At 36.6% G+C, this 22,089-nt stretch overlaps 1 protein-coding gene across 5 annotated transcripts in view; it reads left to right on the top strand.

The window, feature by feature from the left end:
- LOC150108743 (twitchin-like) overlaps window positions 1-22,089 on the top strand; it is a 2,666,638-nt gene that overhangs the window by 2,218,910 nt on the left and 425,639 nt on the right. For all 5 annotated transcript variants that reach the window (XM_090390962.1, XM_090390961.1, XM_090390964.1 and 2 more), the window contains one exon: window positions 184-471. In XM_090390962.1, coding sequence (XP_090247088.1) covers window positions 184-471 — 288 coding nt within the window. The remainder of the gene's footprint in view (window positions 1-183; window positions 472-22,089) is intronic.

Here is a 22,089-nt window from a genome sequence, read left to right on the forward strand (position 1 = left end):
TGCATTGCTATACATTTGCTCTTATTTATTTTTGTGTTATAACACTGGACATTGTGGTACTGTATATTAGTTTCTGTGTATTCAGAAAATGCATGTTGTGCTTTCATTGCTGAGTAATTACATTATGTAAAATGTGTAGTTCAGTAAGCTTAATTACACTCATTGCACTTTTTTTAATTGCAGGACCACCACATATAAATGTGCCACCACGTTTCCGTGAACTTGCCTGTTTTGAACGAGGAGAAAACATTACGTTGAAAATTCCATTTACTGGATTTCCCAAACCTAAACTGAAGTGGTCTCGAGAAGGTGAAGAGATTGAAAGTGGAAGTCATTATGATGTTCAAGTTGCAGAGCGCCATGCAATTTTGACAATTCGTGATGTGACCAATATGGACAGTGGTCCTTACAGACTTGTAGCAGAAAATGAATTAGGTGTAGATTCTGCAATTATCAAAGTCCAAATAAGTGGTAAGTTACAAAGAAAAATATTTTAAGTAGATTGATAATTAGTATAAACTGTATAATAATGAATAACAGGTAGTGTGTATAATATCCTTGAATATTTGTGTGAAATCAGTTATTAATAAAGATATTTTGAAGAATCTGTGATTCCTGAACTACATAACTAAATTAAAATACATATGTATTTATGTATCTTCTGCTAGGAAAGAAGAAAAAAACTTTATGGCTCCTCTAGGGGGAGTCCAAGGACTCATCAATGGAAGATCATTTTTAGTCACTCATATATAGATAACTATCATATCTCTCTTTGAGTACATTTAGTAAACATGCACTCAGAACATGCAATGGTAGCCAATTCTGTATACTAACAGTATGTCATGAGTAAAAATTAAACCTCACAAATCTTATAACCAAAGTCTACCTGCTTATACTATAAGTTCTATATGATGTAAAATCTCACTTGCATCTATTGTACTTTACAATTCCCATACTATATGTGTACAATACTGTCTCTATGTGGACATGAAGATACTTCATGTACAAACTTTGTTTTCTTACTTTTAGATAAAGGAATAAAACAAGAATAGAATTTTCCATCAGTATACTGAACAAATGAGGATGGACTGGCAATTTGGAATTTAGCTGACCAAATTATATTCTTATTGGCAGTGGTGTAGCTAGAGCTGTTGCCACCTGGGGCATTCCCAGAGTTTGCCACCCCTCTCAATACATAAAAATATTACAAAAAGTCAAAACGACGTATATAATTAAAACACAATATATAATATTGTGTTTTATAGGGAAATAAATTAAAACACAATATTATATATATGTTTATTTTTGAAGTAAAACTTTAATTTCAACATTCTAAAATGTTATTTTTCTTGCTTTTCTGTTAGCAAAATCATTGATGACATTGGCGAAGTATATTTCACAGTAATGTAAGTAATTCTTAATCAAATTTTATTTAGAAAAACTCCTTTCACAACTAGCAACACTTACAGCAATTGTGAGGAAAATTCGCAGTAGTATTACAATATTTGGTATTACAAGTAGTATTACAAGTTCTCGAGACTGTATTTTAGAATTAACTGCAAAAGTTCAAAAAAGTTCAAAGTGCTGCCCAGGGTGGACTGCCCCCCCCCCCCCTCTGCACCTCTGTAGCTATACCACTGCTTATTGCCTTAAACCAAAACCCAAAATGATGGTACAACATGATAAATTTTCATGCTGGCTGGAACATTACCCAGTTAAACAAGGCCCTTGTTTATAGAACCAGGATGAATAGTGAAAAGTCAGCTACCAGAACAATTCCAACTCAACATCAGTTCAAGATCTCACAATCAACATAAGAAAAATCATTGGAAAATCATCAGCATAAGAAAATCATTGGAAAACCAGCAGAAGAATTGGATAAGTACCAGATCAACATTATAGGCATTACCAAGACAAAGATAGGTATGATTTTTCTGAGCAACAAATACATCTTGCTATATTCAGGGAAAAGAAGGAGTGGCTATGGTATTCAACACTAAATATGTTGATCATTTTCTTGAATGACAAGGCAAATATTAAAATGGGAAACAGCACAGAACAACAAGATTTATTTGTGCCTATGAGGTTCCACAGACAGTTCTACTAAGGAAGAAGATGAGGAATTTTTTGGAAGGAAGCTAACACAATAAAAATGTAAAAGTTGATCCCTGTTGGAGATCTAACCAGCAAAGTTGGAAATGAAGATCAGACATATAGAAATGATGTTGAAAGTTTTTTCACTTAGTCATAAGTTAAATCAACAATGTCAAAAAATTATATTCTTGTTTAATCCTTTATCCAAGTGTAAGCAAACAAAGTTGGCACATGAAGTCACTTCACAACTAGGCTACCTGTATATAGAAGCTAGTGACTTCACATTAATTACCTCTTAGTATCCCATAATGCAAAGCACACATCCTTTCAGGTGTGTATAATACTATGCATTATAGGAATGCTACTACCTAGACCAATTTTGACTTTTATTCATGGATGTTAATATGCAAAGATAGCATTCCAAAAACTTTAAATGATCTACAAGATGACTAAATCTCACTGAGGAATGATCATAAAAAATCGCTACTAAACTCATCACTCCAGACCTGAATCATTCCAGGACAGGAAATTTAGTAGTGGCTTGTCTCAGTGAAAGACAAAAAAACCCACCACTGAAAACAGTCATTCTACTTCCCAGGTACAAGTTGTTTTAGTCCCATCTGTTTCTAATCACACAATACACATCAACTTGACTCGATTTATCTAAACTTCACCATTATTCTTTCACTTCATCATATTTACTTTCCTTCTCTGTTTGTGCTTTGCTAAAAGAGAAAACGATACGATACAAATTTGATCTAGAAAAACCATGCTGTTTTAGTACAGAGGTTACCCATCTATTCTGAATCATGCTGTACACCTCAGCTTGACTTGACTCAGCTAAACTTCAGAATTATTCTTTCATTTCCTCATATTTCCAGTGTACACCTCAACTTGACTTGACTCACTAAACTTCACAATTATTCTTTCATTTCCTCATATTTCCTTTCGTTTTCTACTGCATTTGTTCTTTACTAAACTGAGAATGGTTGTCTCCAGAGTGATCAATCGCTTCTGGACGGACTGCCTTGAGTAGGCCTGCACTGCCTGGATTTGTTATCCACACATCCTTGAAGTTATCCTATGAACTAGAAATAGAGAAATGAATGTTTGATAGAACAAGTGTAGGCAGAATTTGGTCTCTCCCTGTTGAATGGTGCACAACATAGGAAGGATACACCATTTCTGTGTGAATTTTTCATCTCCAAGTGTATCTTTCTGTATGGAGAAACCTTCATGTTGAACAATAAAACAGGTAAAAGACAGTGTTGAATATCACAGTTTTGTTAAACTTTTTAGTATAGAAGATTTCCTCACCTTCCTCACCTTCCACAAGTGAACTTTAAGTTCATTGATATCAAACATCCAAATTTTGTTAGCTTTACTGATCAATCAAGGAAACTGTAAAGATATCACTTTTTTGGCTGTTAGTGGTGAGGATTCTTGTTTTTTTACTGAATCTTGCTCAAATTTTTGTGACCAGAGGACAGCTATAGATGGCATGTTCTGGAGTGTCGACATTTTGGCATATGTCACATAAAGGAGCCTACCTGCTACTACAAGCAACCCTCCAGGCAAGATCCCTCCTACTTGGGTATCTGTTGAGCTTTAATAGGTTTGTGAACAGAGTATCATTACCTATTCCTAGTTGAGTTCTTCTTCTTGATGTAAAAATTGGAATAAAACTTCATATCATTGTTTGTTACTGCTTATATTGGAGGTACTTGTACTGCTTGTCAGATCCTGTGCCTGCTCATGCAGGCACAGGATCTGACAAGCAGTACTATGATATTCAGAAAATCTCCTGGATACCTGAGTAGTTCACAGTGACTCATGGGGTCTCAATATCTACAAATTAGGGACAAGATCTTCATCTCCATGGTAAGCATGACCTCTCTTGAATACTTAGAAATCCCTACCCCTAACATTATAGTATCATTATAAATGCCATTTGGGATCTTCTAAAGATATGTTTATGTTCGAGATCTTGCCCCATTTAGAAAACGTTTGCACCATTATGAGCAGCATTATTTCTTGTCTTTGGAATCAAAACCTTTTAAAAGCCTGTATCATGTTTCGACATCTGTTACAACCACCATGTATTTTCCACCTCTGTAAGGCATATGTTTTCCACTCCAACTTTTACACATGACTTTTACTTTACTTTACAACTACAACTTTTACTTTAGTGACATCTACAGGGCTCTTCTGATTCAGGAATCTCAATTTCAAGAGTTCTCATTCTGGATGGAATGCAGAAAATCTTTAAATGTACTCTATGTTTGAATAAAATTGAACAAAAGGTTTGAAAACCTTGGAATCCTATAGTGTGTCAATGTCTCACTACTAGCATTGAAAGAAATTCTAAGAAGAAAGATTAAATTCCATACTTTAGAAGTGTCTCCGAATATCCTGCACTAAATTAGAAAGTAGTGCCAACAAGAAATCTCGCACTAAGAAAATTTTAGTGCCAGCAAAGTAATCTTGCACTGTCTGTTTGAGAGTGCCAGCAAGAAGAGAGAAAGAAAGATCCCAGACTAGAAGTGCCTGCAAAGAAATCCTGCTCAAAAAAGGGTCACAGACTGGGTGCATCCAGTCTGTGGCTTCACAATCACAGCAAAAAGAAAGGAAATAATCAACTTACTGTGCCTGATGGAGAGCTTCCAGGAAAGTGGGGAGGGAACACTGAGGAACTTGTGCTGTCATGGAGACAAGAATCACCAAAAACAGAATAATCAGCTTCCGCATCAATGGGAGCTAGACATATAAGAGAAATCATTTTTTTACAGTAACCATATCATGTCCATGTGGTACTTCTCTACTTCTCTTACCAGTTCAGTTTTCTTTCCACTTCTTATGTTGATGGCACCTGTCTTCAGTTAATCTAATGTTAATGAGAGCAATTCAGACCTTCATTGCCTGAATTGCTCTCCCTCCAAAATGCAAAAATAATGTTATGTTGAGCAGCATTAAACTGACATTTATTATACTTTCTGTAGTGCAATTGGAAGAACAATGGTACATTGCACCCTTCGATTGGAAAAGGCCTAATTTCGATTCTCGTTGTGATGAGAGGAATCTTTATGTGGGTTTTTTTCAACTGAAGGTGAGTTAGCCAATCTCATATGGAAGTAGTAGGGTTTTTTTCTCTTAGAAACTCGGGTTTTTCATCCCACATACAGACAAATCTTGAGAACAATCTAGTGTTGGTGGTGGTGGTGGGCAGTAGATGGCTTTAGTATAGATGATAATGGTAGCTGAGGGTCACTGTAATCGGTGAATTAAGTGGTGGAGACAAAGAGTTGTAGAGTAGGTGCCCTCCTGCAATAAGTCTTTAGACTCCTTGGAGGTGTCATGTAATAATAATAATAATAGTAATCTGTGCAAGTCAGCTTGCAGAAATTCTATATCATCTATATCTCTTAACAATCTCCCTGACTTAGTGTCATCAACAAATACTTGGAAATCCTTCCTTCCAACCCCCCCCCCCCTTCCAGGATCATAGTATCATTAACAGGCCGGCACAGTATCATTCATAAAAAGTTAAACAAAAATAGCTAAAGTACTGAATCCTAAGGTGCTTCACTGGTCAACTTCCTTCTCTTATACTCATTACTTGATCTGACACCTGGCAATTTGTCATGCTCCTATTCATGTTATAAATCTATTTTGCACAACCATTGCTTTGAGTTTGTATAACAAATTGCATGTGGAAACCAGTTGAATACCTTTTCAGATTTCATAAGTATCATGGTATATCCATTTCCCTTATTCAGCTCTGCTGTCATTCTAAATCTACCCATAACAAAACTATACTGCTCTCTATTGAGGATCATAGTGCTATCTTCCCAAACCTTTGGATGCAATTCCCAACCAGTTTTCCCAATATCTAGATGACCATACAAATAAATACTGATTCGTCTGTATGATCATCTAGATACTGGGAAAACTGGTTGGGAATTGCATTATTCCCAACTAGTCAACATCAACAAATACTTGGAAATACAAATCATTTTGACACAGCTAAGAAGAGTCTTAGCTATGCCAATGCATCATGGAATTATGTTGTTATTCCTCTACTAAGAAATCATTCATGTGTTGAGACTATAAATGAAATCAAACTATTTTCCTGAGGTAGTTATCCCACAGTCTATAAATTCTCTTTTTCTCACTGTGTCTGCTTTCTCCTCCTCCATTCAAATATCCACTAACTGAAATTGCTTATAATACTACTACTACACGTGTCCATAAGAGTTATCTTTTTGATTAGTTTGATCCTCTTAAGATGATCCTGATCTCAATATGCATCTAGCTGTGTATTTTATCTTGTCTCTGACTCCTACTAATTAGCCTCAGTCAGTATGACAAAGATAACTGGAATAAGTGAAACTTGGTTGTCTGAGGAGAATGTGATATCAAGAGTAGAAATTGAAGTTGAAAGTTTTTTCACTTGGTTATAGTAATAGAGTAGGTGTGTGTGTTAGAAAGAAAATGCTGTGGAAGAGGTACAAGACTTGTGATCGGATCCACCATGAAAAGTATAAAGTACAGGCTAGAAAGATGACAAGCATGATAAAAAAAGAAAAAGTGCAGTATGAGAGGAGATTGACTGGTCAGGCCAAGGTTAACTCAAGGGAATTTTTCTGCTATATGGCAAGAAAGAGGAAGAATAATTATGGCTGGTTGATACTGGTGGATATTCATGGCAGCAGACTAACAGTTGCAAAGGATATACTGGAATTATTGAATGAGCGCTTTATCAGTGTATATCATACTGGTATAAATGATGCGGGGCAATATATAGATGGGAGGCAAGTATCACAAGATTGTAAGCAAAAGAATCTAAGGTAATCAGCAATTGATTGGTTAGATGTTAATAAGGCTGTGGGAATGGATGACATGTATTTTAAGGAATGTGTCATTCATTGTGCACAATAGTTAGCTATATAGTTAGGAATGTGCACAATAGTTAGCTATGCTCTTGACCTGGTTAGTTAATGAAAGTCTTGCCAATGGGTAGGGTTCCTAAGGAGTGGAAAGAAGACAAAATATTATCACTCTATAAACATGGTTCTAGGACAGAAGTTTCAATTATGAAACAGTTTGTATAACTACAGTTGTAGTCAAGGTGTTGAAGAGATTGGTTAGGAACAGAATACAAGATAGGGTTGATAGGCCTGGTATTTTTTATGATAGTCAGTATGGATTTGTAAAGGGTAGGTCTTGTTTTAGCAATTTACTTGCATTTTATAACAAGATAACGAGTGTGTTAGATGAGGGAGAATCATATACAATGATATTCTTGGACTTTGCAAAAGCATTTGATAGATTACTACATGATAAGTTGGTGTGCAAGCTGCAGAGGATGTGGATAGAAAGTATATTGGTTAAATGGACCAGAGATTGGCTTTCTTAACATATTGTTAAGAAAGTGTCTCAAAAAAGGAGGATAACCAGTGGCATCCCTAGGATCTGTTCTTTTTCCCCTGCCGTTTAGCTTGTTTGTAAATTATATATCATGTTGACTAACTGGGGATCTTCAGTTGTTTGCTGATGATGCAAAGTTGGGGAGATTATAAGTAGTACTATTGATATTAATTCCCTTCATGAAGATTTGAATAGACTTTTAACTTGAACAAAGGAGTGGGGTTATAATTTTAATATTAATAAGTGCAAGGTGTTGCATTTTGGAGTGCAGAAATATAAGGCTGTGTACTATATTGACAATGCTGTACTGAAGAAAGTGGATGAGATTCAAGATTTGGGAGTGATACTTGATAGTAGACTGAAGTTTAGAAGGCATATTGCTAGTGTTGCAAAGACTGCATAATCATAATCTTGCTATGATAAGAAGTGCTCTAACACATAGAGATAAAGAAGTGGTTGTACCACTATATAAAGCACTAGTAAGACTATACCCAGACTATTGTGCTCAAATTTGGTCACCTGGTTTTCAGTGATTGCAAAAAAAGAGGTGATATGATATGATATGATAGAGAGATTTAAGTTAGTGAGAGGATTTTATCAGATTAATCCAGATGGAATATAAAAAGATTCGAAGGGAAGAGGGTGGGGGGGAAACCAGAGGCCATCCTTGGAAGTTATGTAAGAGTGTTATGAAGAGGAGTGTGAGAAGTAGATTTTTACGTGCGGAATTGTTAGCGAATGAAATGCATTACCAGAATATGTTGTTAATGCATGGAATGTTAACGATTTTACAATTCAGTATGATAAATATATTGTCAGTTGAATGAATCTCCTATGATGTGTCTACCTTCTCCATGGAGGGTGCAATAATAATAATAATAATTTATTGCCTGTATTATTAATGCTACCACCTTCAGTGGAGACCAATTCTGGCTGTATATAATTCCACTGCAGTCATTAGCAATACTCCTCTACCCATTCTGTCTTTTTTTTTTCTCTGATTGCACCCACTACTTTTTACTCCTAAAAAAATCTTCTGTTAGTCAGGTCTCATTTTTCATTTCAGTTTCAGTTTCATTTTCATTTTTCAGCATGTAATGCATCTTTGAAACAGGCAGTAACATCAGCAAAAACCAAACAACTCCTAGAAATAATGCTAATAATGGAGTACACTTTTTATTTTCTTTCTGGTTTTTAAAAACTCTAAGGTGAGAAAATTTTTAATTTTCCAAATCTATAATACAAGAAATCTATAGCACAAAAATGTTGTCAGTGTGTCAGGTGGTGTTTAGGTAGAAAAAAATAAAGCATATCAGTGTTTATTGAATTTGCCATTACGAATTTGCAAAGCTGATTCTATTAATTTGAAGCTGAATGATGGGTCAATGTTGACACAGCAGATGCTTTTGTTTTTACATTCTAAGAGGAATATGGAAGAAAATTATGGTAGCCAGCTAGTAGAGCAGCACCTATGAAAATATCTGAAGACAATTCATAAGACAAGAACAGAGCATTGTTATTATTATTATTCTGTACCTCCATGGAGTCATAAGACTCATCATGGAAGGCCCATCTTAGACCGTAATCTATCATACTACACCTTAAACTCATTTACCATCTGCACATTTACCACTCTATCAGGCAATGAATTTCATGGTCCATCCACTCTCCATGCATAAAGGCCACTTCTTATCCTCCTACTCATGACCTCCTTTTGTAGCTTCCAGGGATGGCCTCTTGTCTTTGCTCATCTCCCTTGTTCTACTATATGAAAAATCTCTTCTTTGTCAATCCTGTAAATTCCTCTCAATGGTTAAAATGTCTAATCAAGATGCCATTACTGTAAACTGTATAAAGAGGGTTTTGAGCAGAGGAGTGAGATAAAGGTTCTTTGCTTAGAGAGTGGTTGGTGAGTGAGATGCATTGCTGAGTGTGTTGTGAATGTAGTGACATCGAATCATTTTAAGGCATGGTTGGATAAGCATTGTGTGCATTGGTGTGTTCCTCCCATGATGCGTCTCTGACTCCATGGAAGTCTGATGTTAATAATAATAATAATATCACTCCTTTGTCTTCTATCCACCAAACTCTGTAGTTTGCTTGCCCTCAGTTATCTATCCTCATAACTAAGACTGTAGAGTCCTGATATTTGATGATCTGCCTCTGTACCTTCTCCATCTTATGCTCTTCAAATCTCATTGATCAATTCTTTATGACCTTTATACAACTTCCAAGAATGACCTCTTGTCTCTATCCCCTTCTCTTCTTCAGCCTTTTGAAAAATATCCTTGGTATCTATTTGATAAGCACCCCTTAACAATAAGTCTCAATCATATGGCCTATTGTGCCCAGATTTGGCCACCTGGTTTCAGAAGGATGAAGAGATGTTGGAAAGGGTCCAAAGTCAACTGACTAAGTTTCTGACCTCTGGAATGTCGAGTATAAGGAAAGATTGAGAAGATGTAATTTGCAGAGTCTGGTGGACAGGAGGAAGAGGGAAGATATGATAGAGACCTACAAGAGGATGTGAGTAGGGGAGTGAGAGGCAGGTTTTTTTCATACAGAGTTGTAAATGATTGCAATGCCTTGCCTGTGAGTGTAGTGTCTGTAAGGAGTTTGAATGTGTTTAAGACACGGTATGATGAGCTGTGTGTGTGTGTGATAAAAGGACCTCCCAGATGAGTCTTTGACTCCATGAGGTCTCAGGGGTATAATAATAATAATAATAATAATATCTGTAATTTGCAGATATTGCATTCTTTCAACCTGTCTTCATAGTGAGTATTTCATAATCCCAATATTGCTTTTGTTATTCATCTCTGAATTTTTTTCAAGAGCTTGCTTCTCACCTAGAAACACCTAGGAACCTGGGTGACCAGATCATTCACTGTACAATACTTTGTACAGTGTAATGTACATCTTTATCAATTGTCAGTGTTTTCCTTAGTATACTGGCATTTCTTTGTGTGTTTTTATCGTTTTTGAAATATGTCCCTTGAACTTCAATTCTTTATTCACCAATATCCTAAGATCACACACACTTTCTCCACCTGTAATACAACATCTCCAATATACAATATGCAGTATACATAAAAATTAAGAATACGCCTGACTGATTTGATTAGTTTTCTGATGCAGCTGAAGAGAGTTGGAGCATTTTCAAAGCAATATAAAAATGAGTACAGATGGACAGGGTATAAACTGATCACTAAACAGTGAATTATACTATGTAGAACTAGATCACAATTTTTTTTTTCCTTCTTGAAAAAATAAAATTTTTCTGCTGTTCCTTTTTTTTCCCAGTTGATTATTATTATTATTATAGGTATCTCCATGGAGTCAGTAGACTCATCGCAGGAGACCTAAACTATCAAAACAATATCTATCATATCTCTTCTTGAATTCATTTATAGACGAAGAACTCACAACTGAGTCAGGCAAAGCATTCCACTCATCCACCACCCTCCAGGCAAAAAACCTCTTTCTCACACCCTTGTTAACTACACTTTTCCATAATTTCCAGGGATGACCTCTTGTTCTTCCATCACTATCACACAGCTGAAACATTTCCCCTCCATCAATCTTATAAAACCTTTTAGTAATTTAAATGTTTCTATCATATCTCCTCTTCTCCACCCATCAACCAACCTCTGCAATCCACAAACTCTCAATCTATCAAAGTAGTGAGCATTTTTTTACATCACTCACCAACTTAGTCACTCTACTCTGAACCCTTTCCACAACCTTCTCATCTCCAAGGAATCCAGGTGACCAAACCTGAGCAGAGTAATCCAAATGTGGAAGTATCAATGCTTTATAAAGGGGAATAATAACCTCTTTATCTCTGGATGTTAGTGTGTTCCTCAATAACCAAGTAATCCTATGTGCAGTCTTGGACACCTTAGCAATGTGTCCCCTGAACTTCATCTCCTTATCTACCAACATGCCTAAGTCTCTAGCCTCATCAATCTCTTGGAGTACTGGTCAATCAATGTAGTACACAGCTGGTAATCTTTTAATCCCAAAATGCATAACTTTACACTTTCCCAAATTGAACTAACATCCATTTCCTTTTGCCCATTCTACCAGCTTATTTAAATCATCCTTCAAACTCTCAACATCAGCTTGATTTTTTATTGCACTACCCAACTTTGCATCATCAGCAAAGAACTGAATATCTCCCTTTAAGCCATTTCCTATATATACAAATAAACAACAATGGCCCAAGCACAGAGCCCTGAGGCACGCCACTGGTCACCTGCCTCATCCTGGACTCAGCTCCTCCATACACCACCTTCTGGTATCTCTCTCTGAGCCATTCTACTATCCATATCACCAGTTTAGTATCCATCCTCATTTGCTCCAATTTGTACAACAGTCTTCCATGGAGTATCCTGTCAAAAGCCTTAGCAAAATCCAGAAGTACCACTGTGTAGCCATTTCCTTTGTCCAACTTAGATGTCATTCTATTATAAAAAACTAATGAATTGCTAAGGCAGGATCGACCTTTAACAAAACCATGTTGGCCCCTATAGAGTATCATATCCCGATCCACCCATTCTTGAATTTTGCCTTTAACCAACTTTTCCAATACTTTTACCACTACTCCTGAGATGGTGATTGGTCTGTAATTAACTACCACAGTTTTAGAGCCACCTTTATGCAAAGGAACTACTTTGCCTTCCTTCCACTCCCTAGGGACCATGCCAGAGTTCAAATTTAAGTTAGATAACTAAGTAAGAGGCGTTGACAATTCCTTTGCACATTCACGCAACACCAGAGCTGATATTCCATCTAAACCTACAGCAGTATTCGCATTTAAATTTTGCAATATACTAAGTACCTCTGATTTCTTAACTTCAATTCTCACATTAGTTATTGTTACAGGTACAGAGATATTCTCACTTGGGTGATAGACCTTTATGCAAAGGAACTACTTTGCCTTCCTTCCACTCCCTAGGGATCATAACAGAGTTCAAACTTAAGTTAGATAACCACGTAAGAGGGGTTGACAATTCCTTTGCACATTCATGCAACACCCGAGCTGATATTTCATCTAAACCTACAGCAGTGTTCGCATTTAAATTTTGCAATATACCAAGTACCTCTGATTTCTTAACTTACATTTCTCACATTGCTACAGGTACAGAGATATTCTCACTTGGGTGATAGACCTTTATGCAAAGGAACTACTTTGCCTTCCTTCCACTCCCTAGGGATCATAACAGAGTTCAAACTTAAGTTAGATAACCACGTAGGAGGCGTTTACAATTCCTTTGCACATTCACGCAACACCTGAGCTGATATTTCATGTAAACCTACAGCAGTGTTCGCATTTAAATTTTGCAATATACTAAGTACCTCTGATTTCTTAACTTCAATTCTCACATTAGTTATTGCTACAGGTACAGAGATATTCTCACTTGGGTGATAGACTTTTGAAAAGTGATCACTCACACTACTATTACATCTGAATTGGTCACCTCGATACCATCAACACCCACTAAGGTTATCCTTCCGAAGTCATTCTTCCTTTTACTTGCCCCATAGCGGAAGAACTCTTTGGGATTACCTTGATCTCCTTGGCTAAGGTCTTCTCGTAATCTGATTTAGCTTTTCTTACTATGCTGGTAACCTTCCTAGTTTGAGCCTTGTACTGCTCATGGGTGTACTGATCACCTTTCTCCTTGTAAATTCTCCATAACGTTTTCTTTTTTTGCAGATCAAGCTGGATACTACTACTCATCTATCTAAAGTCTACCTTGTTTGTCTTCCTGACCATGGGGAAAAAATCTGCTATTGCCTTCCTCAGATACTCACTGATTTTATCCCATGCACTGCTAACATCTTTCCCCTGCAATATATTCTGTCGTGGGACTGCTGCAAGCTCACTCCAAAACTTGTTATAATTGCCTAACCTGTAGTTCCATATATACCCCTTCTTAAGAGAGAGAGAGAGAAATCCACAAATTTTGCAACCTTTCAAATCAATTGGTGAGAGCAATCATGAGGTATTGACTTGGGAGGTTGCAACATTTGTGGATTTCTCTCTCTCTCTCTCTCTCTCTTAAGAAGGGGTATATATGGAACTACAGGTTAGGCAATTATAACAAGCTTTAGAGTGAGCTTGCAGCAGTCCCACGGCAGAATATATTGCAGAGGAAAGATATTAGCAGTGCATGGGATAAAATCAGTGAGTATCTGAGGAAGGCAATAGCAGATTTTTTCCCCATGGTCAGGAAGACAAACAAGGTAGACTTTAGATAGATGAGTAGTAGTATCAAGCTTGATCTGCAAAAAAAGAAAACATTATGGAGAATTATGGAGAGTGTTTGACCTGGTCATTGGTTCAGAGGATATAGGTAATGATGACACCTATATCCTCTGAACCAATGACCAGGTCCAACACTCTCATACCCCTGTGTCCTTTCAGCTATGTGCTGTTTCAAGTAATTATCGCATAGCTGATGTATGAATTCCATTTCCTTTTTGCCACGTGATATTTCCTCCCAACTGATATCACCATAATTAAAATTCCCCATAATCACTAACCCTGCACTCATTGCACTAATTTGCTGATGCATGAATTCAATATCTCCCCTATACCCCCCTCACCTATAGCAGCAACCAATATCTCCCCTATACCCCCCTCGCCTATAGCAGCAGCCTGTCAAATGCCTTTGTAAAATCCATAAGTAGCACTATATATGAATCACTCCTATCCAGAACTGCAGTCACCTTATTATAAAATATAAGTAGATTTGTAAAACAAGAACTCCCTTTAACAAATCTATGTTGACCTCTATACAGAATCCTTTCCTTTTCTACCCAGTCCTGTATTCTCTTCCTAACTAATTTCTCCAAGATCTTAACAACCACTCCAGAAATGCAAACTGGTTTTGTAATTTGAAACATCTGTTTTGTTTCCACCTTTATGCAATGGAACAATCTTGCCCTCTTTCCACTCATTAGGGATTATTGAGGACACTACACTCTCATTAAACAACCATCTCAATGGAAATGTTGGTTCCTTAGCACATTCTTTCATAACATGTGGTGAAATTCCATCTAGTCCAATAGTCTCATTCACATCAAGATGACTTAAACAATCATAGACCTCTACCTCATTCACCTTCAAGGAACTGGGTTCGAGTGTTGATTTCTCAACTTCCTGTTTCCTTAGAATAGTATCATTACCATCAGTATGAAAAAACCTTAGCAAAATGATCACTGAAGAACTCCACAATAACTCCTTCCTTGTGCCATCTCTATTCAGCAGAGTTATCTTCCCATAATCATTTTTTCTTTTGCTAGCTGCATAATAGAAAAACTCTCTGGGATTTTTCTTAGCCCGTTTTGCTAGTCTCCTTTCATAATCTAATTTCACCTTTCTTGTTATGCTTGTCACTCTTCTTGCCTGCACTTTATAGATTTCATGCAACTGCTAACATCTTTGAACTTTTTATATTTTCTCCATAATCTGCTTCTTCTGCTGCAATTCCTGCTTAATTTCCCTATTCATCCATTTAACACCTATTTTGTTAATCGTTTTTGATTTAGGACACAGTCTGTTATTGCCATCATCAAATACTTCTCAACTATGATCCACGCCATATTAATTTCTTTTTCTTCAAGTTCTTTTTCCCATGGAACTCCTTCAAAGCTGCTTTCTGTATTTTCCATAATCTCCTGCCTTGTAGTTCCACATGTATCCTTTTACTCTGAATGCCTCTTCATGCTTTCACACCTCCCAGGTCAGGATTATATGATCACTTCACCAACTGGTGGCAATGTTGATATGTTGTTAACAATTATATTATCCAATGTTTTCAGTAAATCTAGTATATTATGCCCACGAGTTCCTTCCATCACCAAATACATGAGATAGTGATCCCTTAAGAACTCAAGAAATTCTTTTTTCTTTCTCCCATAAGCTATTTCTTCTTTCCAATTTATATTTCAAAAATTGAAATTCCTCATCATTACAAACACTTTTTTCCTAGCTCAACTAATTTGCCTCTACATTTCTTTCTCATCTCATTCATTATTCCCAGATCTGTAGCACACCGCCACTAAATCTCTCTCTCTCTCTCTCTAGTAACACTTATTTCACACCATATACTTTCCAAATACTCTCATTTTTATCCCCTCCTTCCACAGACCTACATGGACACAACTCATTTGCTATCATCAGTAACACACACCTTCCTTTTTTATAATTTCTGTCTTCCCTAAAAATACTATATCCATTAACTTCAGTTCCACTCAAGATATATAGTTGATAAGCAACCTGACTGTTGAGATTCTGTAAAAATAATAGGTCTCTGATTAGATGCATGTGAGTGATAATGCACATTTTTTATGCTTGTATTAATGATAAGAATGTTTATGATATGGATAGGGAATTTCTCTATTTCTTGCTTTCTCTGTACTTGGTTCATTGCAATACATGCAAGATTTTCTATGATATCCAAATTGTTTCATCTATAACCAGATTAACTATCACCAAAGTTGTTCTAAAAATTATGAAAAAGGAAGGTAGGCACATTTTTTTATACATCAAACTTGGACCATAATGGATTTCAGTTGAAGCCCTGCTTAAGAAGCACTCGGCTAACTTCTTAGAATGCTAAGAAGTTAGCCGAGTGGATAGCGTATCCGCTCTCCAGCCCAAAGGCTGTGGGTTTGAATCCCGCTGTGGGCATGGAAATACCAGTGGTGGTTGTTTGCGGTAGATGGCATTGATGTACTTGCAGTCAGTTGTGATTGAATGGGGACAACAAAGTTATAGTGTAGGTGCCCTCCCTCGATGAGTCCTTGGACTCCCTGGAGGTGTCAAATAATAATAATAATGCTATGAGCATTGGCATTAGCTTCTGTAGCTACTTCTGACTGGAAAAGAAAGAAAATATTTCCTTAATTTTGCCTGGAACAGAACAACAGACAAACACCACTAGAAAGAACTTTTAGAAACAGATTTGCCTATGATAAACAAGTGTTATGTTATTATTATTATTATTATTATTATTATTATTATTATTAACAGATCTTCATGGAGTAAAAAAAAAAAAAAACTTCAGAGTAGCTTCTAAAGGCATCTGTACATTAGCTCTGATCATCTTTGATTATGTTTCTAGCTCACTTTATTCAACTGGAAACTTAATCAGAGATGATTTTAATGAGATGATTTTAAAAATAAATAAACAGATGACACAATTTATAAGTTTGACATTCTAATATATATATATAGATATATATATATATGCAATGCTAGTTTCAGACATTGTATCTAAACTCTTTTCTGAGACTCTCATGTCCTAGAGGAATGGAATCTGCACTTTATAGCCATTCTGCCCAAAAGAAGGCATTGATTCTTCTGAATTGAAAAACCCACAACATTTATCATTTACATATTTCAGAGTTAGAACAATGCAACAGGTTACTAAGAATTATTATTATTATTACTTGACACCTCCAGGGAATCCAAAGACTCATCAAGAGAGGGCACCTACTCTATAACTATCTCCACCACCCACAATCCACCAACTACACCAACGCCATCTACCGCCCACCACTACCACTGGTATTTTCACAAACATACATGCCCATCGCGGGATTCGAACCCACAGAGCAACGGATATGCTAACCACTCGGCCAACCAGGCTGGCTTATTTACACATTAGCACAAGAAAAAGTATATTTAAATATACTGCCAGATATTTCAATTTGAAAATAACAAACTATCATCAATGGCTTGACAGAAAACAGCTTCTTATAAGATAGAATACAAACAAGTGATCACTCAAAATTAGAACATGCTTCATGATGTTACACTGCTAATCACAATATCATTTCACTGAAGAAATGTAAATATAAGAGTGCAGAATAAATTATATGTATAAATTTACAATGTCATACAAAAAACTTAATTTATAAAATCATACATGAGATGTCATTAGACAGATGTGGTGTCTGTCTAATGACTGTATCTATAGATGTATTTAGGAGTACATCATCTGCAAAAAGCTAAGTTTGACAGCTCCAATTCTAATATCAGGCCTAATGCTACTTTCTTTCATAATGTGATCCATATAGATGATGGATGAGAGTGGATATAATGTTCATCCTTGTCTTACCCCTGATTTGACATCAAACCTTCCTGTATTTCCTTCAATTCTGATTGCTGACTGACAACTTAAATACAGAACTATGGATTGCTCTGTATAATGTTCCATTGACCCTATATAATTGTAGTGTTTTGAAAAGCTTTTCTATGGACACCTTGTTGTATGCCTTTTCCAGATCTGTAAACTTAAGTAGACATGTGACAGATCCTTGTCACATTCCTGTGACTTCTCAACTATTTGTCTTAAAGTGAAAATCTGATCTTGACAACCTCTATTTGGCCTGAACCCTGCTTATTCTTCTCCAAGTTTCTCTTCCACAAATTTTCTCAACCTCTTTTCAAGTATTCTTGCATAAATCTTACCTGAATATGCAGTAGAGAAATTCCTCTGTAATTCTCACATTCAGCATTTGTCCCCTTTTTTATAGATGGTACTATGAGAGCTCTATTCCAATCATTGGGAATTTGACATTCTGTCCAGCCTCTCTGATTATGCACTGTAGACACTGCAAAACTTTTATACCACCATACTTAAGCATTTCTGGTTGAATATCATCTACTCCAGCTACCTTTCCACATTTCAGGGTTTTGATGGCTTTTTCTGCCTCAAAGTATTGATATGTACTCTTTGAATTCCTTGAAAATTTTCTAGTATGGTTTTGTCGCTGCTTGGTTTGTTTAACAGTCTTTCAAAGTAATCACTCCAGATATCTAGGATATCCCTCTCTTCAGTTTTAATGTCACTTTTATCATCTTTGAATCCTTTTACAGTAGTATCTTCTCCATTGATAAACTTCTTCAATAGCCTCCAGAACATTTTGCCACCTGCCTGATATTTATTTTCCATATTCTTACCATCTTCCCATGACTATTGTTTAGCTACTTTTACACATACGATTTGAAAAGTTTGGTAAATTTCCAATAGACGGCAACACAATTCATTCATATATACCGCTGTTGGCACGTATCATCTTTTCATGACCCCTGGCAAAATTTTAGCCACGTGCGATGTGTAGTTCTTGTTTGGCAAACATTTAAAGTGGTCGTGTTCACATTTTTCATAAAAATGGAGACTGACGAGTTTCATGCAATGATAAAACACTTTTATTTGAAGAAGTGGATGAGTGCGCATATCAATGCTGAGTTACATGCAGTTCATGGGAAATCTGCACCAGCATTAAAGACTATTAATTTTTAGATAAATGAGTTTAAACGTGGTCATAAATCCATTGAAGATGAAGTGCGCTCCAGACACCCGCCTGAGGTCACTACGAAGGAAATGATTGACAAAATCCATGGTATCATTATGGAAGACCACCAAGTGAAAGTGTGCAAAGTTGCTGAGATTCTAGGCATCTCAACCGAATGGGTGTACAATATCCTGCACAGAAAATTGCACATCAAGAGGCTGTGTGCGCGATGGGTGCCACAACTGTTGACTGTCGATCAAAACACATGTGAAAAGACATTTCAATACAGTATTTGGTGATGTTTAATTGCAATTTGCAGGATTTTTTGTGTCAATTCATAACTATAGATTGAGCTTGGATCCACTACTACACACCTGAGTCCAAGCAGCAGTCAAAACAGTGGACAATGCCCGGTGAAAGAGCACTGAAAAAAGCGAAGACTGTTTTGTCAGCTGGGAATGTGATGGCCACTGTTTTTAGGAATTATCATGATAGACTATATGGAAAAGGGTAAGACAATAACAGGAGTCTATTATGCATCGTTGTTGGACCATTTAAAAGAAAAACATTTAAAAGAAAAAACTGCCAACATTGGCACACAAAAAAGTGCTCTTTCATCAAGACAATACATATCCCACACGTTAGCTATTGCAATGGCAAAATTGCATGAATTGAGGTTCGAATTGGTTCCACATCCATCGTATTCAATGGACTTGGCCTCGTATGACTTCTTGTTCCCAAACTTAAAAATTTTGCTCGGTGAGAAAAAATTTTCTTTGAACGAGGATGTCATCAAGGCTGTCAATGACTATTTTGCATGATTTGACAAATCCTACTTTTTAGATAGGATGAAAAAATTTGAAACTCACTGGACCAAATGTGTAGACCTCGATGGAGACTGTTGAGAAATAAAGGTGATTTTTTCCAAAAAAAATGTGTTTAACTTATTTTTTACCAAACTTTTCAAACAATATTCATAGCTTTGCTCACTTACATTTTTTTCTGTATTCTTTTAGGGCATCTGATGACTCATTTGCTAGAAATTTTTGGTTTGCTTTCTTCTTTTCCTGGAGCTTTTCTTTAGCTTCTTGTGCCCACAGTGGTGTTCTTATTTTTCTATCCTGCAACTTTTCTTCAATAAAGTTTGCATAGTTGAGTCTAAAATTTACCTGTAAAAGTGCTAAACTTTAATTCTTTTGAAAACTTTCTTACATACTGTTCTTTAGTACTAAGTGATCATTGCTTAGTACTAAGTAATGATCACTTCCAATTTCGCATCCTCTGTACACTCTTGTACCTGAACTGGCTTTATGCTAATTCAGGATATCACCGTGGGTATCAATATCCATGGTGATGTAGTCAATGAAGCATTTCTTATTTCTTGTGTCTTCTCTCCATGTGAACTTGTGCACATCATTATGTTGAAACAGGGTATTAGTAATGACTAGTCCGTGTGCTGAACAGAAGTTCAGCAACTACCTATCATTATTATTAGCTTTGCCCTTTTCTCCAAAATTTTGGAGACCTTTAGTGAAAGGTCTCCAAAAATTTCATTTTCTTTATATCAGCTGCCTGTTCCAATGACTCAAAAAAACTTCTCCACTTATTACTTAGAAGAACCTTCTGTGGGACATAGGCAGAAATAAGTTTCATTGTCCATTTCCCCATTTTGAAGTTTGCCCACATAACTCTACTTGAAACTGTTTTCCAATCAAGAAGTTTATCTTCATGTTCAGTGTTGAATGCTATCAATACTACTTCCTTTCCTTAGTCATTATTGCCTGAAAATAGCATCCTATACTTATTATTTAGGAATAATATCTCACCTGTTTTTGTCTACTTTGTAGCAGTAATGCCAATTATGTCCACATGGTACTTTTCAATTCTTCTGTAAGTTCGATTTCCTTTCCAATAATACTCCTTATATTGATGGTTCCCATTTTCAGTTCTTTTGATGTTGGGTTTATTCCTGATATGTATGCTCAGGAAATGCACAGGGTAATTACGATATTACTACATTAAAAAAGTTACACCATTACTAACTTCTCATCAACAATTTTCCTCCAAATTAATCTCTTATCTGTCAAGACTCCAATATTACCAGATCTTATATTTCTGTTTTCTAAGGTACTTTTTACTGTATAATCCACCTACATCTGGGTATTCCTCTGGGTTTTTTTTATTATTATTATTATTATTATTATTATTATTCAGGCCTCCAAGGAGTCAAAAGACTCATCGAGGGAGGTCCTTTCTAAGACATAAAGTCTGTCAAGACTCATCGAGGGGAGGTCCCCCCCTGAGAAACACAAAGTTTATCATACCACTCCTTAAACCCACTGACCGTTCTCGCTCCCACCACTCCATCAGGCAATGCATTCCACGGCTCAACCACCCTCCACACAAAGAAACCACTCCTTACCCTCTTGCTCACAGTTTCCTTTCGTAACTTCCAGGGATGGCCTCTTGTCATCACTCCTTCCTGCTGATCAACCAAGCGAAAGAACTCCCCAGTGTCAACCCTGTAACCACCTCTCAACAGTTTAAAAGTCTCAATCATATCACCTCTCCTTCTTCTATCCACCAAACTCTGCAGTCCACATTCTCTCAGCCGATCCTCATAACTATCCTTGTACAGTCCTGAAACCATCTTTGTCATCCGTCTTTGTATCCTTTCCACAGTTAATTTATCCCCTTCAAATCCTGGGGACCAAATCTGAGAACAATAGTCCAAGTGTGGTCTGATCAGAGACTTATACAACGGAATGATAACCCTCTTATCTCTGCAGGTCAGTGTCCTTCTCATAATAGCAGCAATCCTCTGTGTTACCTTCACCACCTTTGCAATATGTCCCCTAAACTTCAGGTTTCTATCAATCATCAACCCCAGATCTCTTGTCTCCCCTACTTCCTCCAGTATAACTCCTCCCATAGAGTATGCAGCATCCCATCGATGTTTCCCAAACCTCAAGACCTTACATTTTGCTGCATTAAACTGAGACCCCCATTCATTTGCCCATCTATCTAGCTTATTTAAATCCTCTTGCAGGGCTACCACATCTGCACTATTACTAATAATCCTTCCAAGCTTCGCATCATCCGCAAACAACTGAATATCCCCCTGCAATCCACTGGCTATGTCATTGATATAAAGGTTAAACTATATAGGTCCTAGTACTGAGCCCTGTGGGACCCCACTTGTAAACCTCTGCCTCCTGGAAACTGCTCCACCATACACAACTCTCTGATACC

This window comes from Typopeltis vanoorti, chromosome 3 (genome assembly GCF_054136105.1).
Source record: "Typopeltis vanoorti isolate ZY-2024b chromosome 3, IOZ_Tvanoo_1.0, whole genome shotgun sequence".
Lineage (NCBI taxonomy): Eukaryota > Metazoa > Arthropoda > Arachnida > Uropygi > Thelyphonidae > Typopeltis > Typopeltis vanoorti.